Source organism: Chiroxiphia lanceolata, chromosome 33 (assembly GCF_009829145.1).
Source record: "Chiroxiphia lanceolata isolate bChiLan1 chromosome 33, bChiLan1.pri, whole genome shotgun sequence".
Classification (NCBI taxonomy): domain Eukaryota; kingdom Metazoa; phylum Chordata; class Aves; order Passeriformes; family Pipridae; genus Chiroxiphia; species Chiroxiphia lanceolata.
Genome location: NC_045669.1, coordinates 326,234 through 349,005, shown reverse-complemented (window position 1 = coordinate 349,005; position 22,772 = coordinate 326,234). Strand labels below are relative to the sequence as shown.

The following is a 22,772-nucleotide window of genomic DNA, read 5'->3' as shown; positions in this document are numbered from 1 at the left end:
CCCAGTCCTGCCCATCAGGACCCCCCTGCACCTCCTCTCCAACACTGGCACTCTCACCCCCTTCCTCAGCTCCAGGATCCCCTGCACCCCCTTTCCCAGCCATCCCACCTCTCCAAGTCCTCACACCCTCCCTTCTCCTTCACCCTGCAACCCCCTCCACCCCCACTCCTGCCTTTCCCACTCCCCAACCCCTCCTTTCCTCAACACCCGGCACCCCCTGAACTGCCCTTCCTGCACATCCCGGCTCTCCCCACCCACTGAACCCCCTTTCCCTCACACTGGAGGCCCCTGCACCCTCCTTTCCTGGACACAAGGACCCCAGAGACCCCCTGGGCCCCCTCTCCCAGTCTCTACAGCCCCCCTTTTTCCTTCCCTCTGGGACACCCCCAAACCCCCATTCCTGGCCACAGGAACCCCCTGGCACCCCCTTATTCTGCACTAAGACCCCCCTGCAACCTCCTTGCCCGCCCAGCCCGCCTCTCCCAGCCCCCAGGCCCTGCTTTCCCTTCACGCTGCTACCCCCTGCACCCCCAGGCCTGCCTTTGCCACAACCCACAGGACCCTTTTCTTTGGAACACGGGGGACCCCCTGAACCCCGGGTTCTGGCCATTCTCCCAACCCCCAGGACCTCCCTTTCCCCCACACCGCCGACCCCTGGCCAGGGGATCTCCCCGGACCCCCCATCCCACCTCTCCAGAGCCCCGCACTCCCCTTTCCTCGGCCCTGGCATCCCCCAAAACCCCCTTTCCCAGCACTCTGCCCCCCGACAGCCCCAACACTCACCCCAAAAAACACTCCCAGCCTTCCCCCCTCTCCCATCTCCCCCCTTTGGGGGGCGGCAATTGGGGAACTCCCGCCACTGTTGGGGACAATCAAAGAGTTCCCGACGCGTGGCCGGGGCCTTTGTTCGGCCTGCCGGGAATTCCCAACAAACATCCCGGCCCCCACCAGCCGCTGGGGCCCGGGGGTCCCTCCTCTCCAGGGATCGAGCTGTGGGGACACGAAGGGACCCCCACGGGAAGCCCTTTGCCGCTCTCCCACCTCCCCTTCTTCCCCTCTCCCACCCTTTGCCCGTCGCCCCCCCGCTGCTTTGGCAGTGACCCACCCCCTCTCTCGCTCACTCTGGGGCTCCCAGCCCCTCTTTTCCTTCCCCTCTGCCCCTTTGCCATCGGGGCCCCCCCAACTCACCGGCGAGCTCCTGGCTCGGGGGATGGAGCGGGGGGAGGAGGAGCGGGCAGAGGCAAAGGAGGAGGAAGAGGAGGAGCATCGCCCCCCTGAGTGGGCGGGGAGGGGGAGCTCGGCTGCGATGGGTTGGGGGGTGCGGGGGGTTTTTGGGGGGGATGTTTGGGGCTGAGCCGCAAATGGCCCTCGGGGGGAGCTCGGGGGGTCCCCGGGAGGTGGTTTGGTTTTGCTGGGGGGGATCCCGGGGTGGGTTCCCGGCAGAGGCGGGAGGTGGGCGGGGGGATGCGGGGACCCCCCCGCGGTGGGGGTCGGTGTTGCGGGGTCAGGCCCCGCCGCCCCCATTGTCAGCCCGGTGCCGGCGGGGGGGACGCGACGAGCCCCTTTTTTAGGGCCCCCGGAGTGGGGAGAGCAGAGAGGGGCGACAGCGGAGCTGGGGGACCCCCGGCAGCCTGGGGGGGCGGGAGGGGAAGCGCGGAGAGGGGGAGCACAGAGGGGTGGGGGGGCCGGGGACCCCCGGCCCCTGAAAGAGGGGCTCCGAGAGGGGGGACCCCTGGGATTCCCGGCATCTGCAGCAGCCAGGAAAAGGCAGAACCCCGGAGAGGGGGCCCCCAAAACACGAGGGACCTGCAACAGTCTGAACGGAGGGACCCCCAGAACCCCAAAGTGCAGAGAGCAGAGGGAGTGAACTTCGGGGAGGGTTTTTTAGAGCCTTTTCCACGGGCCTGCCTCCCCTGGCTGTGGTCTCCCTGTTTGTCAGCACTGTCAGGTTTGCCCACCTGAAGCCCCCCTCCATCTCCTCCCTGCTACTGGAACTGCTGAGGTCAGTTCTGGACTCGGTGGTGCCTCCAGCACTGAACCACCCCAAGAGGAACCAGGACCTCAAGGATACCTGGAGGAAAATGACTGGATGCTTTTCAGAAGCAATGAAGTGCCTTTTTTCTTCTTCACAGCATCCAGGATGTCAGACTGCTTTGTACCACGTGTCCATTTTCTTGTTGTTGTATTGGTGTATTTTATATTTGCATTCCTTTTTTTTTTTCCACCTGTGCAACTGTTTTCCATAAAGGAATGTCATTAGTCATTCTATTGCTACACCAGTACCTACCACTGCTGTGCACAGACACACTGAGGTGCCACGATCACTGTGTATTTCAAGAAAATCAAGTGCCCTGCAGTGACCTGTGTGTCCAAGATGCTTCCTCAGCCCTTCTGTGGAGCTGCAGGGGCAGTGCCTTTGTGCAGAGGAGGAGGGAAGAGATTCCCAGCCCAGCAGCAGGGCCAGGGCCAAGGGTTCCTGCTCTTTCCACAGCTGCTCTTTGCAGCTCCCCACTCCCCTTGCCAGCCCTGCTGTGGGTGCAAGGCCTGAGTGCTCCGGCAGCTTGGTCACAGTCCTGCTGCGTGTCCGTGCTGGGATCACAGGCAGGGACAGGCCCTGGCACTGCTGGCACAGTTTGGGGGCACAGCGGGAAACAGGGTCTGACTGGGGCTGTCCAAGCACCGTCCCCAAGGAGCACAGCTTGGTGTCGGGGCAGGGGAGGGTCAGGGACAATCGGCCAAGGTCCCTCAGTCCTTCCTGTGCTCTGGGAGGGATGGGAAAGGGGATCAAAGGAGCCAGTGGGTGTCAAATGCCCCCAGATCTCAAGGGACAGGCTCGGGGCTGAAGGGATGGAGAGCAGCCCTGCATCCAAGGCCATGGGGATAGTGGGGGATGAAAAGCAGGATGGGAGCCAGCAATGGGAGCTCACAGCCCACAACCCCCCCGTGTCCTGGGCTCATCCCACAGCGTGGGCAGCAGGGGAGAGGGGTTCTGCCCCTCTGCTCCGCTCAGCTGAGACCCCACCTGCAGTGCTGCCTCCAGCTCTGAGGTCTCACCTGAGCAGAGCAGAGGGGCACATTCCCCTCCTCCCCTGCCCCCGGGATGAGCCCTGCACACGGGGGGTTTCCAGGCTGGCTCGTGTCCCATTTGTCACCCACCAGCACCCCCAGAGCCCTCTCCCAGCAGGGACTTCCATCCCTTCCTCCCCCAGCCTGCACCAATCCCGGGGGTTGCTCTGACCCGGCTGCACCACCTTGGTCTTGTCCAACCTCAGCAGATTCCCGTGTGTGTCGGGAAACGGGGGGAAGGGGAATTCACCCGACTCTTGGAGATTTGTTTGTCTGGTGGTGCCCCAGGGAAAAACAAAACCCTGTCAGTCCCATCTAGTCTGTCCCATATTCCACCCAGGAACCCTCCACCAAACAGATCCACAATGAGGTGGGGGGAATTCCAGGGCCCTTTTTCGGGGATTGACACGTCACAGCCAAAGGAAAACCCCTCAGTGGATATTTCCACCAGTTACTCCGGCATTGACAAAACTGGCAGCACCTTTATAAAGGACTTCCTCCAACAGTCTGTGGAATAACACTCTTTATTAATACAAATTGGCACAGGTTAAAGGTTCGTGGTCGTCAGGGACAGGGTCTGGCTGCAAAAACACTCTTTGAACAACGTCAAAATTGTTAAAGCAAAGTAAAGCACAAATTCTAAACCAAACCAAACAGGCGCCACCTGTTCCTTGCTGGCTGATGGATCCCAGTGTTCCCAGTCCCTCCCAGTCCTTCCCAATCCATCTCTTACCCCTGTAACCCCCTCCCAGTCCCTCCCAGTGACCCCGTTATCCCCTCCCAGCTGATGTGTCTCCACTTGGTCACCTCTCTGGCAGTGGTTGCCGGCGCCGCCTGTTCCCTGCTCCCAGTCCCACCAGTCCCTCCCACTCCTTCCCAATCCATCTCTTATCCCTGTAACCCCCTCCCAGTGCCCCAAGTCCCTCCCAATGCCTCCCAGTCCTTCCCAATCCATCTCTTATCCCTTTAATCCCCTCCCAGTCCCTCCCAGTACCCCATTATCCCTCTCCCAGTGCTCCCAGTGCTCCCAGTGCTCCCAGTGACCCCGTTATCCCCTCGCAGCTGATGTGTCTCCAGCTGGTGACGGCCCTGGCCGCAGTTGCCGATGCCGCCTGTTCCCTGCTCCCAGTCCCTCCCAATCCATCTCTTACCCCTCTAACCTCCTCCCAGTCCCTCCCAGTGCTCCCAGTGACCCCATTATCCGTGTCCCAGGCCATGTGTCTGCAGCTGGTCACTGCCCTGGCCGCGGTTGCCGGTGCCACCCGTTCCCTGCTGACCGAGGACTCCCAGTCCCCCCAGTCCCTCCCAGTGGTCCCAGTCCCTCCAGTGCCTCCCATTCCCTTCTCTTCCCAGTCCCTCCCACTTCCTCCAGTGTCCCTCATTCCCTTCCCAATCCCTCCCAGTGCTCCCAGTGACCCTATTACCCTCTCCCAGTCCCTCCCAGTGCTCCCAGTTCCCCTGTTTCTCCACCCCAGGTGATGTATCTCCAGCTGGTGATGGTCCTGGCCGCGGTTGCCGGTGCCGCCTGTTCCCTGCTGGCCGAGGGCTCCGGGGCGGCTGCGGGCTCCGGGATCCTTCCCTTCACCGCCGGCGGCTTCATCTCCCTGGGCACCGTGTCCGTCATTCCCAAGATCCTGCGGAATTCCGGCCAGGGGCCGGTGCTGCTGCAGCTGCTGGCAGGCATGGCCATGATGCTGCTCATCGCCCACCACGAGTAGGGGGGAATCCCGGGAAAATCCCTCCTTCCCGACCCTCTGGATCCCAGTGTTCCCATGGGAGCATCCCAGTATTCTGGTGGGAGCGTCCTGCTGGGAATGGGATCCGCAATTCCTGGCTTGGGACCCCAAAATCACTCCAGGCCTGGGACAAGATAGGCCAGAGCAGTGTCTCCAGTCCTCCTGGAGCAGACAAGCTCAGCCAAGCCAACCCTGGACACCCGTTGCCAGGCCCAGGGGCACCAGGCCCGGGGTCACCAGGGTGCTTTGCCTTTTACCTGTGCCCAGACCAGCACAGCCATCACATTCCCAGCTGGTTATGCTGTTCCTCAGGCCACAGCAGTGTCTGTGGGTGCCCTTGGCAACACAGGAGGAGCACAGCAGCAGTTCCCAGGGTCTGGGGAAACAAACGGGTTCATGGAGGAGCTGAGCTCTTCTCCTGGGTGCTTCTGCTTCAAGCCCTGCAGAGCCCTGGGGTGCAGCTTTGGCAACTTACCCCTCCTCCTCTGCCTCGTGCCTGCCTCCTGGAAAAAGGCACTCACTGGCATCACAGTGCCTGTGTCTGTCTCCCATCTCATCGAATGCATTAAAGCTCCCCCATGATGGTGGCCTGATGGGAAAAGGAAAACTGATGAGCTCCCTCTGCCCCGGCATCGGGCAGGTGCAGGGTGTCCCTGCCCTTCCCTGCAGGTCACAGTCTGTTTCACAGCAGGAAATGGTGGCCCGTCTCTGGCCACAGATGCAGCAGCTCTGGAAAGAGCAGAGCAGCCCCATCAGCAGCAGCCTCAGGGCCTCCTCCTTCTCCCAGAGCTGCTTGGAAGGGCTGGGCTTTCTTGCTTGGGGTCTGGGTTAAACTCCAGCAAACCCTGCCTGGCACAAATCTCCCTGCTCTTGTCAGGCTCTCTCACCTTCTGTGCCACCCAGGAAACTACATCTAGGATATCCCTTGGGAGAAAGCCAAAGAGTCCTACTTGACCATCATTGTGCTGAAGAAGGTGGCTGGCAAAAAACTGTAGAAAAAATGAGACTCACTAATGAGGAGAGAGTGGCAGGGACTGCCTGTCAAAAAATGGAGGGAGCCCACGGAGCAACTCACCAGGCAGAACTCGTGGACACAGAGCCCATTTATCTGAAGTTTTTCTCTCCACAGATGTCCAGGTCAGCCTCTGATCGCTGACACAGCAGGCATGCTGGAGGGGAGAGAGACAATGGCCCCGGGCATGGCACCTGTGCTGCCCGCCCCGACAGCCCCTCTGCCAGGCTGCGGGAGGGGCACTTTGCTCTCACCTGGCTCTCTCCCTTTGGGGGCCTGCTCCTCCCTGTGTGACATGGGACGTGTCAGCGGTGGGTCCCTGTCTCACCGTCCCACCGGTGAGTGCGCCTGGCAGCACCTGGTGCTCTAACACGGCTCCTGTCCTGGCGACTTCTGGATCTGCTGGATGAGTTCGGCGTCCGACGCTGCTGGCGGGAGTGGTGTTGCCTTTGGGAAGTCCTGGCTGCTGTCTCCCTTGGGTTTCGCCTCCCAGTACTTGGTGCTGGTGTGCAGGTCCTGCCATGGGGACTTCTGGACCAGCCGGATGGATTTGGGGTTGGACGTTGCAGGCGGGAGCGGTTTTGCCTGCGGGATGTCCCTGATGGTCTCTGCCTGGGCCTGCGCCTCCCAGGACTTGGTGCTGGCACATGAGTCCTGTCCAGGGGACTTCTGGACCGAAGGTGTGGATTTTGGGCCCAACGTTGCCGACGGGGGTGGTTTTGCCGGCGGTCAGGCCCCTGACTGCTGGAGCAGCTGCTGTCCTCAGTTGCTGGGAAGCTGCTCTGGGATGACCCCGATGTTGCCTGACTGTCAGGGCTGGAGCTGCTCGTCTCTTGTGAGGGAGATTGCAGAGACTGCTCCGATGTTGCCTGGGGGTTGGTATGGTGGTTGCTGGTCTGTGGTGCTGAAGATCCAGGGGATGGCACCTGGATGCTGGGGCTGGGGCTGATGGTCTCCAGTGGTGCAGAACTGGGAGACAGCCCTGATAGCACCAGGCTGCCTGTGTTGGGGCTGACGGTCTCGGGTTCCCTGGAGCCATCAGAAGGCTCCAATCCTGACTGTCTGGCCACGCTGACACCAGCAAGCTCTGACTCATCTCGGGAGCCTGTGAGGGGAAGTAGGAATGTCAAGGCCACCCCAGACCTGGGCCAGGATAGGCCAGAGCAGTGCCTCCAGCCCTCCTGGAGCAGACAGGCTCCGCCAAACCCACCCTGGGCACCCACTGCCTGACCCACAGTCACCAGGGTGCTTTGCCTGTTACCTGTGCCCAGACCAGCACAGCCATCACATTCCCATCTGGTTATGCTGTTCCTCAGGCCAGAGCAGCGTCTGTGAGTGCCCTCGGCAGCACAGGAGGAGCACAGGAGCAATTGCCAGGGCCTGGGGAAGCAAACGGATTCATGGAGGTGAGGACAAAGTGTCCAAAGCGTGGGATTATCTGGCTGAGCTCTTCTCCTGGGTCCTTCTGCTTCAAGCCCTGCAGAGCCCTGGGGTGCAGCTTTGGCAACTTACCCCTCCTCCTCTGCCTCGTGCCTGCCTCCTGGAAAAAGGCACTCACTGGCATCACAGTGCCTGTGTCTGTCTCCCAGCTCATCGAATGCATTAAAGCCCTCCCATGATGGTGGTCTGATGGGAAAAGGAAAACTGATGAACTCCCTCTGCCCTGGCATCAGGCAGGTGCAGGGTGTCCCTGCCCTTCCCCCTGTGCCATTTGCAGCTCCTGCTGGAAGCTGAACCCAGGACTCAGGGACCAGGGCAGGGCCAGGACTGCTGGGGTAGGCCCTGGCACAGCACAGCACTTGCACCCCCTGTGTTGTGAGCCAGGCAGAAGGACACCAACCTCAAGGGGATTTGGATCCCCACGGTGAACATATCTCTTATAAATGCCTCATCATTTCTGCAGAGGGGGCACTGGAAGGAGAAACGACCAGCATGCAGAGCCTGTCCCTGCAGGAGAAACACAAGCAGCAAGAGTGAGGCCCTGGTGCTGCTGAGCCCCTGCTGTGCCCCTCAGGGTGACAGAACCACTCCTACTTGGATGCAGTCCCTGTGGAACCAGGCGGTTTTGCAGGCTGGGCACACCAGGGTGTTGAAGGTCTTTCTGTCCTCCACAGGCTCCAAGCAGATGAGGCATTGGGTGCCTGGCTCTGGTGTCGCCTCCACTGCCTGCTCTGGGCTGTGTGCGGGGCAGAAGGCCCTGGGGGGAAAAGGGGTGGGTGAGGAGAGAAGTGCTGGGCCCTTCCCTGGTGGTGGTGAGGAAGGGACAGCAGGTACCTGAATGGTCTGCAGAACTGGGTGACACAGCCTCCCTGCTTGGCACAGGGCAGGTGGAAGCTCAGGTCACAGTTTCTTCTACAGCAGGAAATGGTGGCCCCTCTCTGGCCACAGATGCAGCAGATCTGGAAAGAGCAGAGTAACCCCATCAGCAGCAGCCTCAGGGCCTCCTCCTTCTCCCAGAACTGCTTGGAAGGGCTGGACTTTCTTGCTCGGGTTTTGGGCTAAGCTCCAGCAAACCCTGCCTGGCACAAATCTCCCTACTCTAGTCAGGGTCTCACCTGCTGAGCCGCCAGGGAGACTACAGCTCGGATCTCCCATGAGGGAAGACACCAGAGTCCTCCTCGATGAACCGGGCGGTCAGGAAAGTTGGTGGCAAAAAACTGCAGGAAAATGACACTCACTGATGAGGAGAGAGTGGCAGGGACTGCCTGTCAAAAAGTGGAGGGAGCCCACAGAGCAACTCACCAGGCAGAACTCGTGGGCACAGAGCCCATGTATGAAGAGTTTTTCCCCACAGATGTCCAGGTCAGCCTCTGATTGCTGACACAGCAGGCATGCTGGAGGGGAGAGAGACAATGGCCCCGGGCATGGCACCTGTGCTACCCGCCCCGACAGCCCCTCTGCCAGGCTGAGAGGGGGGCACTTTGCTCTCACCTGGCTCCCTCCCTCTGGGGGCCTCCTCCTCCCTGTGTGACATGGTGACGGTCAGCAGGGAGTCCCTGTTCTTGGAACACCGAGGTCTCCTCCAGGTGCTCCTCCACTGTCTGTGCAAAAGAAGCGAGAGGCGTTTGCAACAGAGGGGTAGAGCCCGGGGGGTTAGGGCTCCCCTACTGCCCCTGACTCCTGTCTCTGTCCGCCTTCTCTTCCTTTTTTCCTATCCACTGCAGTCTCGTCAAAATGCTCCTTCACTGAGTCTGAGAAGGGCGAGGTGACTGTAGCTGCAGCACAGGCCAAGAGCCCCAAGCTCTGAGGCTCTCCCTGGGCAGCACTGTCCCTCCTCTTCCTTCTCCTCTCGTTGTCAGGTAACACTGACACTGGGCCCGAGCCCAGAGTCCCGTTTTGTGCCCTTGGCCCCACGGGTCACAGTGGCCACTGTGACATCAGCACCCTGCACCTGAAATATGGGCAGGGATGGCCCCAGCCCCCACCACCCAGTGTGAGGCGGCCCCTTGGCAACCGAGGTTCCGCAGCGGGTCCCGAGCCCTCGGTAACCACAGAGCCGGGGCGGCTGCTGCTGCTGCAGCAAGCGCAGGGTCAAATGCCAGGCCCTGGGGCAGCCACCGAGGACTGTTGGGCAGCCACTCTGCACGAAAAGGGCTGTTCAGGCAGTGCCACTCCAGGGCTCTGGCCCTGGCCAAGGCAAATCTCTGCTCCTGCCCCTGGCACAGGGAACACTGCCAGCACATCAGGGATGCTGATTCCCCAGTAGAGGAGCCTGAGGACTGCAGGAAAGCCGACATCACTCCAGTCTTCAAAAAGAGCAGCAAGAGGGACCCAGGAAATGACAGGCCCAATACGGTCACCTCCATCCCCAGAAAGGGGACAGAACAGCTCATGCTGCATGTCATCTCTAAGCCTGTGGAATAAAAGGAAGGGAAAATCATGCTTGACCAGTCTCCTAGCCTTCTGGGCTGGAACGATTGGCTGGCTAGATGAGGGGAGAGCAGTGCCTGTTGTCTGCCGTGACTTCAGCAAGGCTTTTGACCCTGCCTCCCAGAAGACCCTCACAGGCAGTTCAGGAAGTGTGGCTTAGATGAGTGGACACTGAGGGGGTTGAGACCTGGCTGAATGGCAGAGCTCAGAGAGTTGTGAGCGCGGGGCTCAGTGCTGGGGCCAGCCTTGTTTGACCGGTTGCCCAGTGGCCTGGCAGAAGGGACGGAGAGCACCCTCAGCACGTTTGCTGATGGTATGGGACTGGGAGGAGTGGCTGAGGCACCACAAGGCTCTGCTGCCGTCCAGCGAGTCCTGGGCAGGTTCAAGCATTGGGCACAGAGGCACCTAGTAAATAGCAAAAAAAATCCAGTAGCTGGGTCTTTGTCTCGCTGCCTGAATTCAGGCTGGCAGGCAGATTTTAAACCAGCACAGGACATAGCTGCCCCTTGTGTAAGTACCACGCTGCAGCGCAGATTAGAGCCGTAGAAGGGTAGAAGGCTTGGGGTTGGGAGAGCCCTTTAAAGGCCACCCCTTGCAAATCCCGCAGCCTCGGGGCTTCCACAGGCAGCCCCAGGGCTCTGGGCAGGGCACAGTCCACAGATGTGCCTGGGGGACAAGGCTCCTGTGCTGGAGCCTCTGTGGAGCTGCTGGGAGCCGGATGTTTTTCCCTGAGCTGGTTGGAAGGGATGGGGTTTCTTTCCTGGGGTCTGGGCAGAGCGCAGCTCTGATGTCCTGTCCCACTTGGCAGGTTTGGGGAAAGGTCGATGGGAAATCTCTGGATGGCACACGGGGCAGTTTTTGCCTCCAGGGCAGTGAAGCCCAACCCATGACACTCGCCGCTCGCCGTCCTCTCCTGCGCTGCGTTGCCCGGGACCCTCCCCCACTCGGGCCCACGATCATTTCAGTGCCCAAGTTCGGAGCCCGCACTCCCCTCAGTGCCAGAATGTTCCCGACGCTTTTCCCGGGCTCTCCCTCGTGCCCGAGCGCCGCCACTCCAGCGCTTTTAATGGTGTTCCCAAATCCCACCCCTTGGGCCTCCCATCCCATCCTTTTTGGTCCCCTCAGGCATCTCCTTCCCAGCATCTGCTCTGTGTCCTACCCAGGGTCCCCAAACATCCTCCCATTGATCATTCCCAAAGCTTTTCTCTCCATCCTTCCCCTCAGACCTTTGCCTTTCACCCAGGTCACTGCCCCGGTACCTCCCAAGACCATTCCTTGCCTCACTCTCCACTCCCAACCATCTCCCAGTCCCCTCGTTTTTGTCCTCCTCCATCCTCCTCCTTCTGTCCCCACCAAGCCTCTCCCTTGCAGTCCCCATGTCCCTACACCTGAATTCCTTTCCCCTCCCCTGCATCCCACACAGGGCCCCTTCAACACCCCAATCCCAGTCCCGTGGGCTCCCCAGTTCCCCCCAGTTCAGCATCTTTGGGTCCCCCCCAACCTCCCCCCACCCTCCCTGCAGGCCCTGAATTCCCCTGGCTCTCCTTGTCTCCATCCTCACCCTGGGCCCTGCAGGCACAGGGGTTGGAGGTGAAACTGGGTGGAGTGGGAGCGGGGGGAGCAGAAGGGATTTTCCCCCTCAGACGGGGGCAGCCATGGGCTGGGGGGGCTGGGGACACCCGTGTCCCTCCCCAGCCCCACAGGGGCCAATCCTGAGCAACCCTTTGCTCTCCTTCCCCAGGCACTCTTGGCAGGAACCCAAAATGATCTGCGGGAGGTGAGTGGGCCGGGGGGACTGGAGGGCATCCAGTCTGGGAACTGGGGGACACTTTGGTCCCCCCATCCCTTGCTGGCACCAGGGACATCCCAGTGACCAACCAGGGCTCCTGGTCTCTCTCCAGCTGCATTTAGTGGACGTTGGGATCCTGAAGATGGCTCAGGTGGGTACCAGGAGTTCTGCCTGAGTCGGGTCCTCCCCTCACATGGCCATGACACTCCCGGCCATCCCAGTCTGCCCCAATATACCCCAGTGCACCTCCCCCAAGGATCCCATTTCTTCCCCCAGGCTCCCAATACATCCCACTGCACCCAGTGTGTCTCTAACCCTGCCTTTGTCCCCAGCCCCCTGTGGTGGAGAAGGTGGTGGGTCCTCTTGGTGAGATGTGGCTGCATCCCTGGATGTCTGAGGTGAGCAGTGCCTGCAGGGAGAGGGGTCAGGACAAGGCCCCTCTCGTGTTGCAGTGGACTTTGGGGGTGACATTTTGGGCTCTGTCTTTCAGGACTGGTGGTGACACCTGTGTCCTGTCCCCCTCCAGCACCATGAGGAGATGATCATCCCTGGAAGAACCCCCTGATTTCCCTCCGAGCCCAGGGGCATTTCCCCTGAATGATCAATAAATCCCTTCAGCAAAACTACTCTGCTTGATCTTGTGCGTGTGTTCCCATCTCCATGTGTGTGTTCCCATCTCCACGTGTGTGTTCCCATCTCCGTGTGTGTGTTCCCATCTCCATGGATGTGTTCCCATCTCCATGTGTGTGTTCCCATCTCCACGTGTGTGTTCCCATCTCCACGTGTGTGTTCCCATCTCCATGTGTGTGTTCCCATCTCCATGTGTGTGTTCCCATCTCCACGTGTGTGTTCCCATCTCCGTGTGTGTGTTCCCATCTCCATGGATGTGTTCCCATCTCCATGTGTGTGTTCCCATCTCCATGGGTGTGTTCCCGTCTCCATGTGTGTATTCCCATCTCCATGTGTGTGTTTCCATCTCCATGTGTGTGTTCCCATAGAATCATGGAATCAGCTGGGTTGGAAGGGACCTCAGTGATCATCAAGTCCAACCCCTGATCCACTACCGCTGTGGTTACTAGACCATGGCCCTAAGTGCCACATCCAGTCTCAAAAACCTCCAGGGACGGAGAATCCACCACTTCCCTGGGCAGCCCATTCCAATGGCTGATTGCCCTCTTTGTAAAGAAATTCTTTATAATATCCAACCTAAACCTCCCCTGGCACAGCTGAAGACCGAGCCCTCTTGTTTTGCTGATGGTTGCCTGGGAAAAGAGACCCACCCCCACCTGGCTACAACCTCCTGTCAGGGAGTTGTAGAGAGTGAGGAGGTCTCCCCTGAGCCTCCTCTTCTCCAGGCTGAACAGCCCCAGCTCCCTCAGCCTCTCCTCATAGGACTTGTGCTTGAGTCCCTATCCCAGCCTCGTTGCTCTCCTCTGGACCTGCTCCAGCCCCTCAATGTCCTTCCTGATCTGAGGGGCCCAGAACTGGACACAGCACTCCAGCTGTGACCTCACCAGCGCTGAGTCCAGGGGAAGAATCACTTCCTTGGACCTGCTGACCATGCTGTTCTTGATACAGGCCAGGATGCCATTGGCCTTCTTGGCCACCTGGGCACACTCTGGCTCTTGTTCAGCTTCCTGTCAATCTAAACCTCCAGGTCCCTCTCTGTCTGGCTGCTCTCCAGCCCCTCTGTCCCCAGCCTGGAGCTGCAGGGGGTTGTTGTGGCCAAAGGGTAGGACCCGGCACTTGACCTTGTTGAACCTCATCCCGTTGGAATCAGCCCAACTCTCCAACCTATCCAGGTCCCTCTGCAGAGCCCTCCTGCCTTCCAGCTGATCGACACTCCCCCCCAGCTTGGTGTCATCTGCAAATGTACTGATGATGGACTCAATCCCCTCATCTCATCATGGCCAGTCTTCGCGAACGAAGACTTGGGAAAGGTCTCCACCCACATTTGTTACAAGCGCACTGGTGATACAGGGCTTTGCAAATGTGGGTAAGGCCTTCGAGCCTGCACAATGGATATTTTAGGTGAGACACAGTGTGCGCTGAACTGAGCCCACCCTTTAATCCTAAGGTTTATCTGCTGGGGCCGAGGTAGCTTGGACGGTGGCAGCGAGGTCCTCAGGACGTAGGTTTGTTTAGAGTGGCCTACTCTTAGACAGATGGCCAGCACTGGGCCCAGGGCAGGACAGGGCCATCCCTGGGGACGGGGGCACTGGGGCAGCTGTGTCCCAGGACCAGCCCAGTGTGGAGCCAGAGCCCTGCTGGGTTGCCAGGCCCTGGCACCCTCTGCCTGGGCCAGCTCAGCAAAGTGGGGCCCGGCTGATGCGGGAGGACACGGTGTGCCCAGCTGGGACAGGGGCAGGGCCAGCAAAGGGCATCTGCCCCTCTGGGCTCTGCTCGGGGAGGGTGTGGCTGGGCCTGCATCACTTGGGGGCTGCAGTGCCCGCAAATGGGCTGGAGCCGGGCACTGCCACCACCCCAGCACTTCCCTGGGCCCAGCCCTTGTGTGCCAGGGCCAGCATTGCCCAGTGCTCCCCAGTGCCTGCCCAGACTGGAGATCCCAGTCACCCGGCTGTGCCCATTGCCTGTCAGCCCCTTTATCTCCCAGCTCCCTGTTTCCCTGACCCCGGGGTCCTGGTGCCCCAAGAAGGGGGTCAGTGCCAGCCTTGCCCGCAGAGACTGGGGAACATCGTCCTCTGTGACATCACGTACTACATGAGACATCACATTGTCCCGGTGACATCACATCTTCTGCTGTGACATCACATCCTCCTCTGTGAATCACATCCTTCACATCCTTTGACATCAGATCCTCATCTGTGACATCACATCTTTCCTGTGACATCACAGCTTCCTGTGACGCCACATCCTTCCTGTGATATCAGATCCTTCACTGTGACATCACATCCTCCTCTGTGACAGCACATTGTTCGCAGAGTGCCTGTGACATCAGATCCTCCTTTGTGACATCACGTCCTACCCGTGACATCACATCGTCCCTGTGACATCACATCCTCCTCTGTGACATCACATCCTCCTGTGGCATCACATCCTACCTGTGACATCACATCCTCCTCAGTGACATCATATCCTTCCTGTGACATCACATCCTCCTCTGTTACATCACATCCTTCACATACTTCCTTTGACATCACATCCTTCTCTGTGACATCACATCGTCCCTGTGACATCGCATCCTTTTCTGTCACATCACACTCTTCACATCTTTCCTGTTCCATCACATCCTCCCTGTGACATCACATCCTCTTCTGTGACATCACATCTTTCCTGTGAAATCACAACTCCCCTGTGACATCACGTCCTCCCTGTGACATCACATCCTCCTCTATGACTGTCGTGTTTTGAGACCCCTAGAATCCAATTCCCGGATCCAAGCACCCCTCCCACATCTCACCCCAGTGTGAGATGGTTTTCCCAGACACAACGCAAGACTCAATATGGGATCAAGGGAATTATATCACAATCACTACACAAATAACTATTATAATACATCATATACATAATCCTAACTATCTCTCCTATGAGAAATCAGTATTTACATTGGATCAAATCTCTTCTCTCTCCAATAAACGTTCAGAAGGGAAGAAACAAAAGATCCTTTCCACTCATGAGCAGCAGTGTCTCTCTTCTTCCATACCGCAGCTGTAGCTGGATTGTTGTAGCTGGATCCCTTTCCAATAGACACCAGAGGGGTCTCCTCTCACCCCTCTCGGCTCTTCGACTCCAATCGAAGGTCTCTCTCTCTCTTCCGTGGGTTGCAATAGCAGGAACAGTCTCGCCTCACCATGTTATATCAGGAAGTGCCAGGGGCTTTGTGACGGTCCCTTTCCTCAGGGGATTCAAGCTCCCCTGAGTCAGAACGTTAGGGCAGCTTTCAGTTGAAAGTCTTTGCCTCAAGCGGTCCATCAGAGCTCCTGTGCTCTGTCTCAGGCTGCCAGCTGGGCAGCAGCGGGGGGGCGAGGCCCTCCTCCGCATTCCTTCTGCCTGTCCCAGTCCAGCTCCGGGATGTCTCCGAGCTCTCAGCTCCTCTCTCTCCGGTGCTGCTGCATTCCAAGACTCCCCTCAAGTGGGAGTCCACCGCCTCCTCCTCTCTGGGAGGTCTCAGAGGGGTTTTGGGGAATTTTGGATTCAGTTCTTACCCCAAACTCTGTCTCTGGAGAGCTTAGTCTTGCTCTGTTGCCGGCTCTCTCTCTCCTTCAGACATCTCTCTGTCTCTCTGCTTAATTGCATGCTTGTTTCTGATCTCCTTGGCTTTCTGCCATAGTTTCTATGACCCCAGTCGGGGGCTGGGGGGCCGTGGCCCCCCAGTGGGGCTCCTGCCCCCTCTCCTCATGGCTTCAGAACATAGTCACTTCTTCTCCAACAACTGCATCATCCTCCTTTCCCAGTCTGATGTGATATGTTTAATTTTGCAGGAGTGCTGATTGGGTCAACACCAAGAGAGACACCACCCCCTCGGGGGTTACCATTTTTTAAACTCCAGGGGGAAAACCACAGTGACATCACATCCTTCACATTCTTGCTGTGACATCACATCCTTCCTGTGACATCACAGTTCCCCGTGACATCACATCCTCCTCTGGGACGTCATATCCTTTCTGTGACATCACATCTCCGCTATGACATGACAGTTCCCCTGTGACATCACAGCTTTCCTGTGATGTCACCTCCTCCTCTGTGACATCACATCTCCTCTGTGACATCACAGTTCCCTTGTGACATCACATCCTTCCTGTGACATGATGTCCTCCCTGTGACATCACACCTTCTCTGTGATGTTGCATCCATCATGTTACATCACACCTCCCCTGTGACATCACAGTTCCCCTGTGACATCAAATCCTCCTCTTTGATATCACATCCTCCCTGTGACATCACATCCTCCCTGTGACATCACATTCATCATATGACATCACATCCTTTCTGTGATATCAGTTCTCTCCTGTGACATCACACCCTTCCCGTGACATCACATCTCCCCTGTGACATCAAAGTTCCCCTGTGACATCAAAGCTCCCCTGTGACATCACATTCATCACTGTGGGGACTGTGGGGGACTGGGGGACACTGAGAGTGACTGGGGAGGACTGGGGGGACTGGGAGGGATTGAGAGGGATGGGGAAGTGACTGGAAGAGACTGGGTGAGACTAGGGGGAACTGGGGAGGACTGGATTAGGGGATGTGGTGATGTCATGAGGGCATCGTGAGGTCATGGGGGCATGGGGATATCATAGGGGAACATGGTGATGTCATAGGGAATGTGGTGATGTCATAGGGAATGTGGTGATGTCATAGGGGAATGTGGTGATGCCATAGCAGGCACAGTGATGTCACAGGGGACCATGGTGATGTCATGGGGGAGCATGGGGATGTCATAGGAGCACGTGGTGATGTCTGAGAGGAACATGGTGATGTCACAGGGAGCATGGTGATGTCATAGGGAAGATGGCGATGTCATGGGGAATGTGGTGATGTCATAGAGGGCATGGTGATGTCATAGGGAAGATGGCAATGTCATAGGGGAGCATGGTGATGTCATAGGGGAATGTGATGATGTCATAGAGGAGTGTGCGGATGTCATAGGAAACGTGGTGATGTCACAGGGGAATGTGATGATGTCATGGGAGAACACGGTGGTATCATAGGGGAACGCAATGATGTCACAGGAGAATGTGCTCATGTCATAGGGAGTGTGCTGATGTCATAGGGGAACATAGTGACATCACAGGGGAACTCACTGACGTTTGGGGGTAGCTGTGTGATGACATCACTCTGTGTGTCGATGACATCACAGCGGCTGTCGATGACATCACCGCGGTTGTCGATGGTGTCGCGGTGATGTCACGGTGACATCACCCAGGTGCAGATCGACACCCTGAACCCACAGTGGAGCTCCTCGCTGGCCCTGGGGGTCACGGGGACCCCCCTGGGCCCTCCCCCCTCCCCGCCTGCGCCACGGCCTCAAGCACCTGGTCTGGAATGGTCAGGGAACCCACAAAATATCCTCCCAAACCTCCCCCCCCGGGACCCCCAAACCACCCCTGGCATCTCCAAACCTCTCCTGGGACCCCCAACCCCCCCGGGACCCCCAACATCCACCAGGGACCCCCAACCTCCTCCACCCCCATACTGGATCCTGCAGAGGAGAGGGGGTCTTACACAATGCCAGGAAGGTCAGGGGGACCATCAAAAACACCCCCTGAACCCCCCCCCATGCGCCCCAAACCACCCCTTGGACCCCAAACTAACCCGACCCCCCTGGGACCCCCAACATCCACCAGGGACCCCCAAGCCCCCCCACCCCCAGACTGGATCCTGCAGAGGAGGGGGGTCTTCCACAAGGCCAGGAAGGTCAGGGAGCTGCCTTGCTCCCAACGCTGAAGAAACAAATGCCTTGCTGCTTAAAGATGCCAAGTCTCTGAGCAGTTCTGTCATTCCAAGGTTTTTCGGCATCAGTTCATATCCCCCCTTGGAGTCTGTTTTGCCTGTGAAGGTGATCAGGAAGTGACCTCTGCCAGCTCTTGCCTCATGAATCCAGGCAGGGCCAACCCACTACACCTGCTGTCTGTGCCCTGTGACTGGACCTGGTGACAGCCCCTCTGCCACCCACCACCACAGCAATAATTCCTCCTGTCAGACCCCAAAGCCACCGAGCACCGGCAGCGCCGGGAGCCAGACCCAGCAAAGGGCTCCTGCCCCTGCGCTCTCCCGGCGGGTGGGAGAAACCGTGCCTGGAGCCACTCGCTTTGTGCTGGGCTCTGCTGCCTCTGCCCCTTCCCACCACCCCCAATGCTGCTCCTCTGTGGCACAGCGAGGCCTCCTGGAGCCACGGGGACATTGTGACACTCCAGGGACACATGGAATCAAGGCTATCCCTTGACCCTGCGGGACCTCCTGGTGCCCTGGGGCACCTCTGACACTTCCTGGTCTCTGGATGGCAAGGAGGAGCCCGTGACAATGCAGGGCCTCAGGGACCCAAAGGCACCCTGTGACACTGGGGCACCTCGTGGTTATCGGTCTCTTCTGACAGTTCTGTGCAACCACAGAGAGGCAAAACAGTGGAGCCTGAGTATGTTGATCCAAACGATTCCCACCTCACCTGAAGATGTCTCTGCTAACAAAGGTCCTGTGTGTTCCCTCTGCTCTCTGGGCACTTGCATCTTTTGAGAGCTGCCCATCGCTCCGGTAGCCAAGAGCACAGGGTGGGGGATCCCCTGGAGGGGGAGCAGAGACATCTTTCCTAGATCACCTTGCTCAGAGCCTCATCCAAGCTGGCCTTGAATGTTTGCAGGGATGGGGCATCCACCACCTCCCTGCAAATGTCTTCCTGTGTTTCATTCTCATCATCAAATGTTTCTTCCCTCTCTCTAGTTTGAACCTCCCCTCTTTTGGTTTAACTCCCTCACCCCCTGTCCTACTGAACCCTTTGCCCACATGTTTGTAAGAAGCTGCCTTGAAGTACTGGAAGGCCCCAAGGAGGTCTCCCCACAGCCTTTTCTTCTGCAGGCTGAAGAGCCCCCACTCTCTCAGCCTGTCTCCATCCGAGAGGTGCTGCAGCCCTGGGATCCCCTGGGTGGCCTCCTCTGGAAGTGCCCCAAGAGGTGCGTGTCTTTGCTGTGCTGAGGAGCCCATGGAGCTGCAGGAGATGCCAGGGCTGGCAAGGGAATCCCCCCAAGCCATTTCTGTGGCAATGGATTTGCCATATGCAGGATGGAAGAAGTCCTGTCAGAGATGGACTGGTGAGGAGAAAGAGGAAAACAGCTCAAATGTTATAGAAACAGAAGTTTTTAATGTGGTTTAAACAGGTTTCAAAATGGCTTTTTGTATTTTCTGCAAGGTTACTGTTTCTTCTTCCCGACACCCCCTGTGAGGTACTTGTCTTTCATAGAAGGTGTCCTGGGAAAGTGTTCTGAGGTGTTTCTTATTGGTCCCTGTTAACCCCTTCCTGTTGGCTGTTGACCCCTTACCTGATTGTTTTTTCTGTGCCCCTGAACTTGTGATTGGCCCCCTTTTGACCCTCCTAAAAGCTTTAGAAACCCCTTCCTGCTCCCATCCTGCTTTTCATCCCCCACTATCCCCATGGCCTTGGATGCAGGGCTGCTCTCCATCCCTTCAGCCGCGAGCCTGTCCCTTGAGATCTGGGGGCATTTGACACCCACTGGCTCCTTTGATCCCCTTTCCCATCCCTCCCAGAGCACAGGGAAGGACTGAGGGGCCTTGGCTGATTGTCCCTGACCCTCCCCTGCCCCGACACCAAGCTGTGCTCCTTGGGGACGGTGCTTGGACAGCCCCAGTCAGACCCTGTTTCCCGCTGTGCCCCCAAACCACCGGGTGCCCCAGGGGATGTGGGAACACACACGGACACGGGAAGGCACCTGTGGATGTGGGAACACACACACACAGACAGACACAGAGCATTTGTTTTGCTGCAGGGGTTTATTGATTATTGCAGGGAAATTGCCAGGGCACCCAGGGGATCAGGGGGGTCCTCCAGGGATGATCATCTCCTCATGCCGCTGGAGGGGGACAGGACACGGGTGTCACCACCACTTCCAGTCCTGAAAGACAGAGCCCCAAACGTCACCTCCGGTGTCCACAGGGACATGGGAGGGGCCTTGTCCCCACCCCATCTGTCTGCAGGTAGCTGGGGCAGGAGAAGGGAATTGGATGCTGAGATCCATGTGGCCCCCAGAGCCCCTGAGCCCGGGATGCTCTGACACCTCCCCGAGCCCCTCCCTGCCCTCCCGCTGACCCTGGGGGTCTGCAGAGCCCCCAGTGCAAGGCAAGGCTTGGGGGCAGCTCTGTCCAACTGCCCCGGGACACGGAGCAGGGACAGCCCCCTGCGTGTCCCTCTGCTGTCCCCAAGCTCTGCCCACTGCAGAGGGCTCAGGGACCCCCCAGGGCCCTGCCAGGCTCCTTTGGGGGGCTGAGGACCCTCCGATATTTCTCACCTGGACATGCAGAGAGGCAGCCGAGCGTCACTGGCGCAGCAGCTTCCCCAGGTCAACTTTGGGGGGCTGTGGACAAAGGCAGGGTTAGAGACACACTGGGATGTACTGGGTCACACTGGGATGCTGGGGGGGAGGTCGTGACCCTGAGAGGGGAGGGTCTGGGCGCAGCAGAACTTGGGGTACCCACCTCAGGCCTCTTCACTGGATGGATATTGATGTCTCCCTGTAGAGAGAGTGGGACGTGTCACTGGTCACTGGGGTGTCCCAGAGGGGATGGAGGGACTACATTTCACCCCATTTCCCACACTGGGGACATCCCAACTCCAGGACTTACCTGGAGACATCCAGCTCCTCCTATTCCTGCAAGTGGCTGGGGACGGAGAGCAAAGACAGGATTGGCCCCTGTGGGGCTGGGGGAGGGACACGGGTGTCCCCAGCCCCCCCAGCCCATGGTTGGCCCTGGTCTGAGGGGAAAAATCCCTTCTGCTCCCCCCAGCCCCACTGCACCCAGTATCCCCCGGGATCCCTGTTCCTGCAGGGCCCAGGTGGGGATGGAGACAAGGAGAGCCAGGGGAATTCAGGGACTGCAGGGAGGGTGGAGGGGGGAGGAGGGGACCCAAAGGGGGTGAAGTGGGGGGAATTGGGGACCCCAGAGGATGGGCATTGGGGTGTGGAAGGGATGGGACTGTGGGAGATGTGGGTGAGGTGGAAGGGATTCCAGTAGAGGGGACACAGGGAATGAAGCAGGGCAGGGGTGGGAGCAGGAGAAATGGGGAAGGGGAGAAAACTGGAAGGTATTGGGATGTGCTTTGGGACTAGGGGGTCAAGGAAGGGGATTTCTGGACACGAGTGTCGTGGGCAATGGGAAAGGGGAAGGATTAGAGGAGAAAGAAGGGAAGAAATGGTGTGGGAATGATGCCCTGTGTGTGTGTGGTGGGGTGGACTGGGGTGTGTGGGAATAGAGTGGGGTCCCTGAGGAAGGGCCTCCCTGGTGCACACTGGGGTGGACTGGGGAGCACTGGGATGCCCTGGAGGGTGGTGGCCACCAGAGGGGAGGGTCTGGGCCCAGCACAAGCCCTGGTACCCACCGGGTCACCGATCACGCCTGCCTGTAGAGAGACAAGGAGACGTCACTGGTCACTGGGGTGTCCCCAGTGCCAGGAAGGGATGGGGGGCCCAAAGTGCCCCCTCCAGTTCCTACACTGGGTGCCCCCAACTCCCGGACTTACCAACTCGCAGAGTTCGCCACTGGCGTCAATGGGCTGCAGGAGGAGAGCAAAGGCTTGGTTGGGATTGGCCTTGTGGGGCTGGGGGGACACGGGTGTCCCCACCCCCTCCAGCCCCGGCTGCCCCCCGGTCTGAGCGAGGCTCTGTGGGATTGCGGCTCCCAGGCAAGTTGGGGACACCAGTGCAGGGGGAAAGGCAAGGCATTGAGGGCAAAGCCTGGAGGAAAGGCCCTGGGAATGGGCCATGGCAGGGCATTTCCCAGTTGGTGCCAGTTCAGCCTGGCCAGGCCTTGTCCCACTTGAGCCCAGTGTGGAGCTTGGGCCTGGTTGTCCTCCTTAGACTCCAGTGGGGCTTGACCCAGTTCCACCCAGTTTGGGTTGGGCCTTTGCCTTGGCTGGGAAAGAGAGGAGATGGTGGGGAGATGCCCCAGGGGACCAAGAGGATGAGATGGGGAGGCCCAAAAAGGTGGGATTTGGGGTCAGAAAGAGCAGGAAGCGTTGGGATTGTGCCAGGAGGGAGCTGGGTGCAAGCATCCCGTGAGGAAGCGGAGCTGCAGCAGCAGGAGTTGAATTGTGGGAAGAGGAAGGAGAGAGGGAATTGTGGCCAGAAGAAAGTGGCCTGGCCCGGGGCTGGGGGTGCTGGGGAGTGCTGGGGGAGCTCCTGGATTGGGAAGGGGCCCATCCCTGAGCCCATGGCCATGGCATGGGGGCCTCACCTTGGCATCTGCCGGGGGGCTCAGCAGGATGGTGAAGAGCAGGGCCACGCTGAGCACAGCGACCTTCATCTTCCTCTGGGCCTGGGCAGCGCTGGCTGAGGCTGCACAAGGGCAGGAGCACATTTATCCCTGCCGGGACTCCTCCCTGCCCCCTCCCCGAGAGCCCCCGGGGCAAAGCCCGGCTGGGCACAGCCCCCAGCCCTGGTCACAAGCCCAGCCCTGGCACAGAGTCCATCCCACCTGCAGCACCCATCCAGCCACCTTCCCCGGCATCCCTCCAGCTTCCTGCACGGGGCAGCTGCCCCTGGAAGGGCCCAGGCCCCTGGGGGTGCCAAGGGGGTGGGCAGGGAGCTGAAAGCAGCTGCATACCCTGTGGGGA

At 59.2% G+C, this 22,772-nt stretch overlaps 1 protein-coding gene across 1 annotated transcript; it reads right to left on the bottom strand.

Moving 5' to 3' along the window:
• Positions 1-4,712: 4,712 nt before the first annotated feature.
• LOC116779933 (G2/M phase-specific E3 ubiquitin-protein ligase-like) lies at positions 4,713-8,788 on the bottom strand. Its single transcript, XM_032674446.1, has 14 exons — positions 8,746-8,788; positions 8,557-8,648; positions 8,370-8,471; positions 8,089-8,213; positions 7,849-8,011; positions 7,655-7,761; positions 7,327-7,440; positions 7,056-7,194; positions 6,069-6,919; positions 5,878-5,971; positions 5,690-5,791; positions 5,278-5,391; positions 5,060-5,178; positions 4,713-4,926 (listed from the first exon to the last, which is right to left on the bottom strand). The coding sequence occupies exons 1-10, from the start codon at positions 8,786-8,788 to the stop codon at positions 5,941-5,943; spliced, it is 1,767 nt and encodes a 588-aa protein (XP_032530337.1). The 3' UTR covers positions 4,713-4,926; positions 5,060-5,178; positions 5,278-5,391; positions 5,690-5,791; positions 5,878-5,940.
• Positions 8,789-22,772: the final 13,984 nt, after the last annotated feature.

Bases quoted from the DNA above. Each gene is read 5' to 3' on its own strand.
- LOC116779933 (XM_032674446.1), bottom strand. From the start codon at position 8,788: ATGTCACACAGGGAGGAGGAGGCCCCCAGAGGGAGGGAGCCAG. The intron at 7,762-7,848 runs GTAGGAGTGGTT...TTTCTCCTGCAG, and splicing joins TCCACAGGGACTGCATCCAA to GGACAGGCTCTGCATGCTGG. The intron at 7,441-7,654 runs GTTGGTGTCCTT...TTTTCCCATCAG, and splicing joins GGGATCCAAATCCCCTTGAG to ACCACCATCATGGGAGGGCT.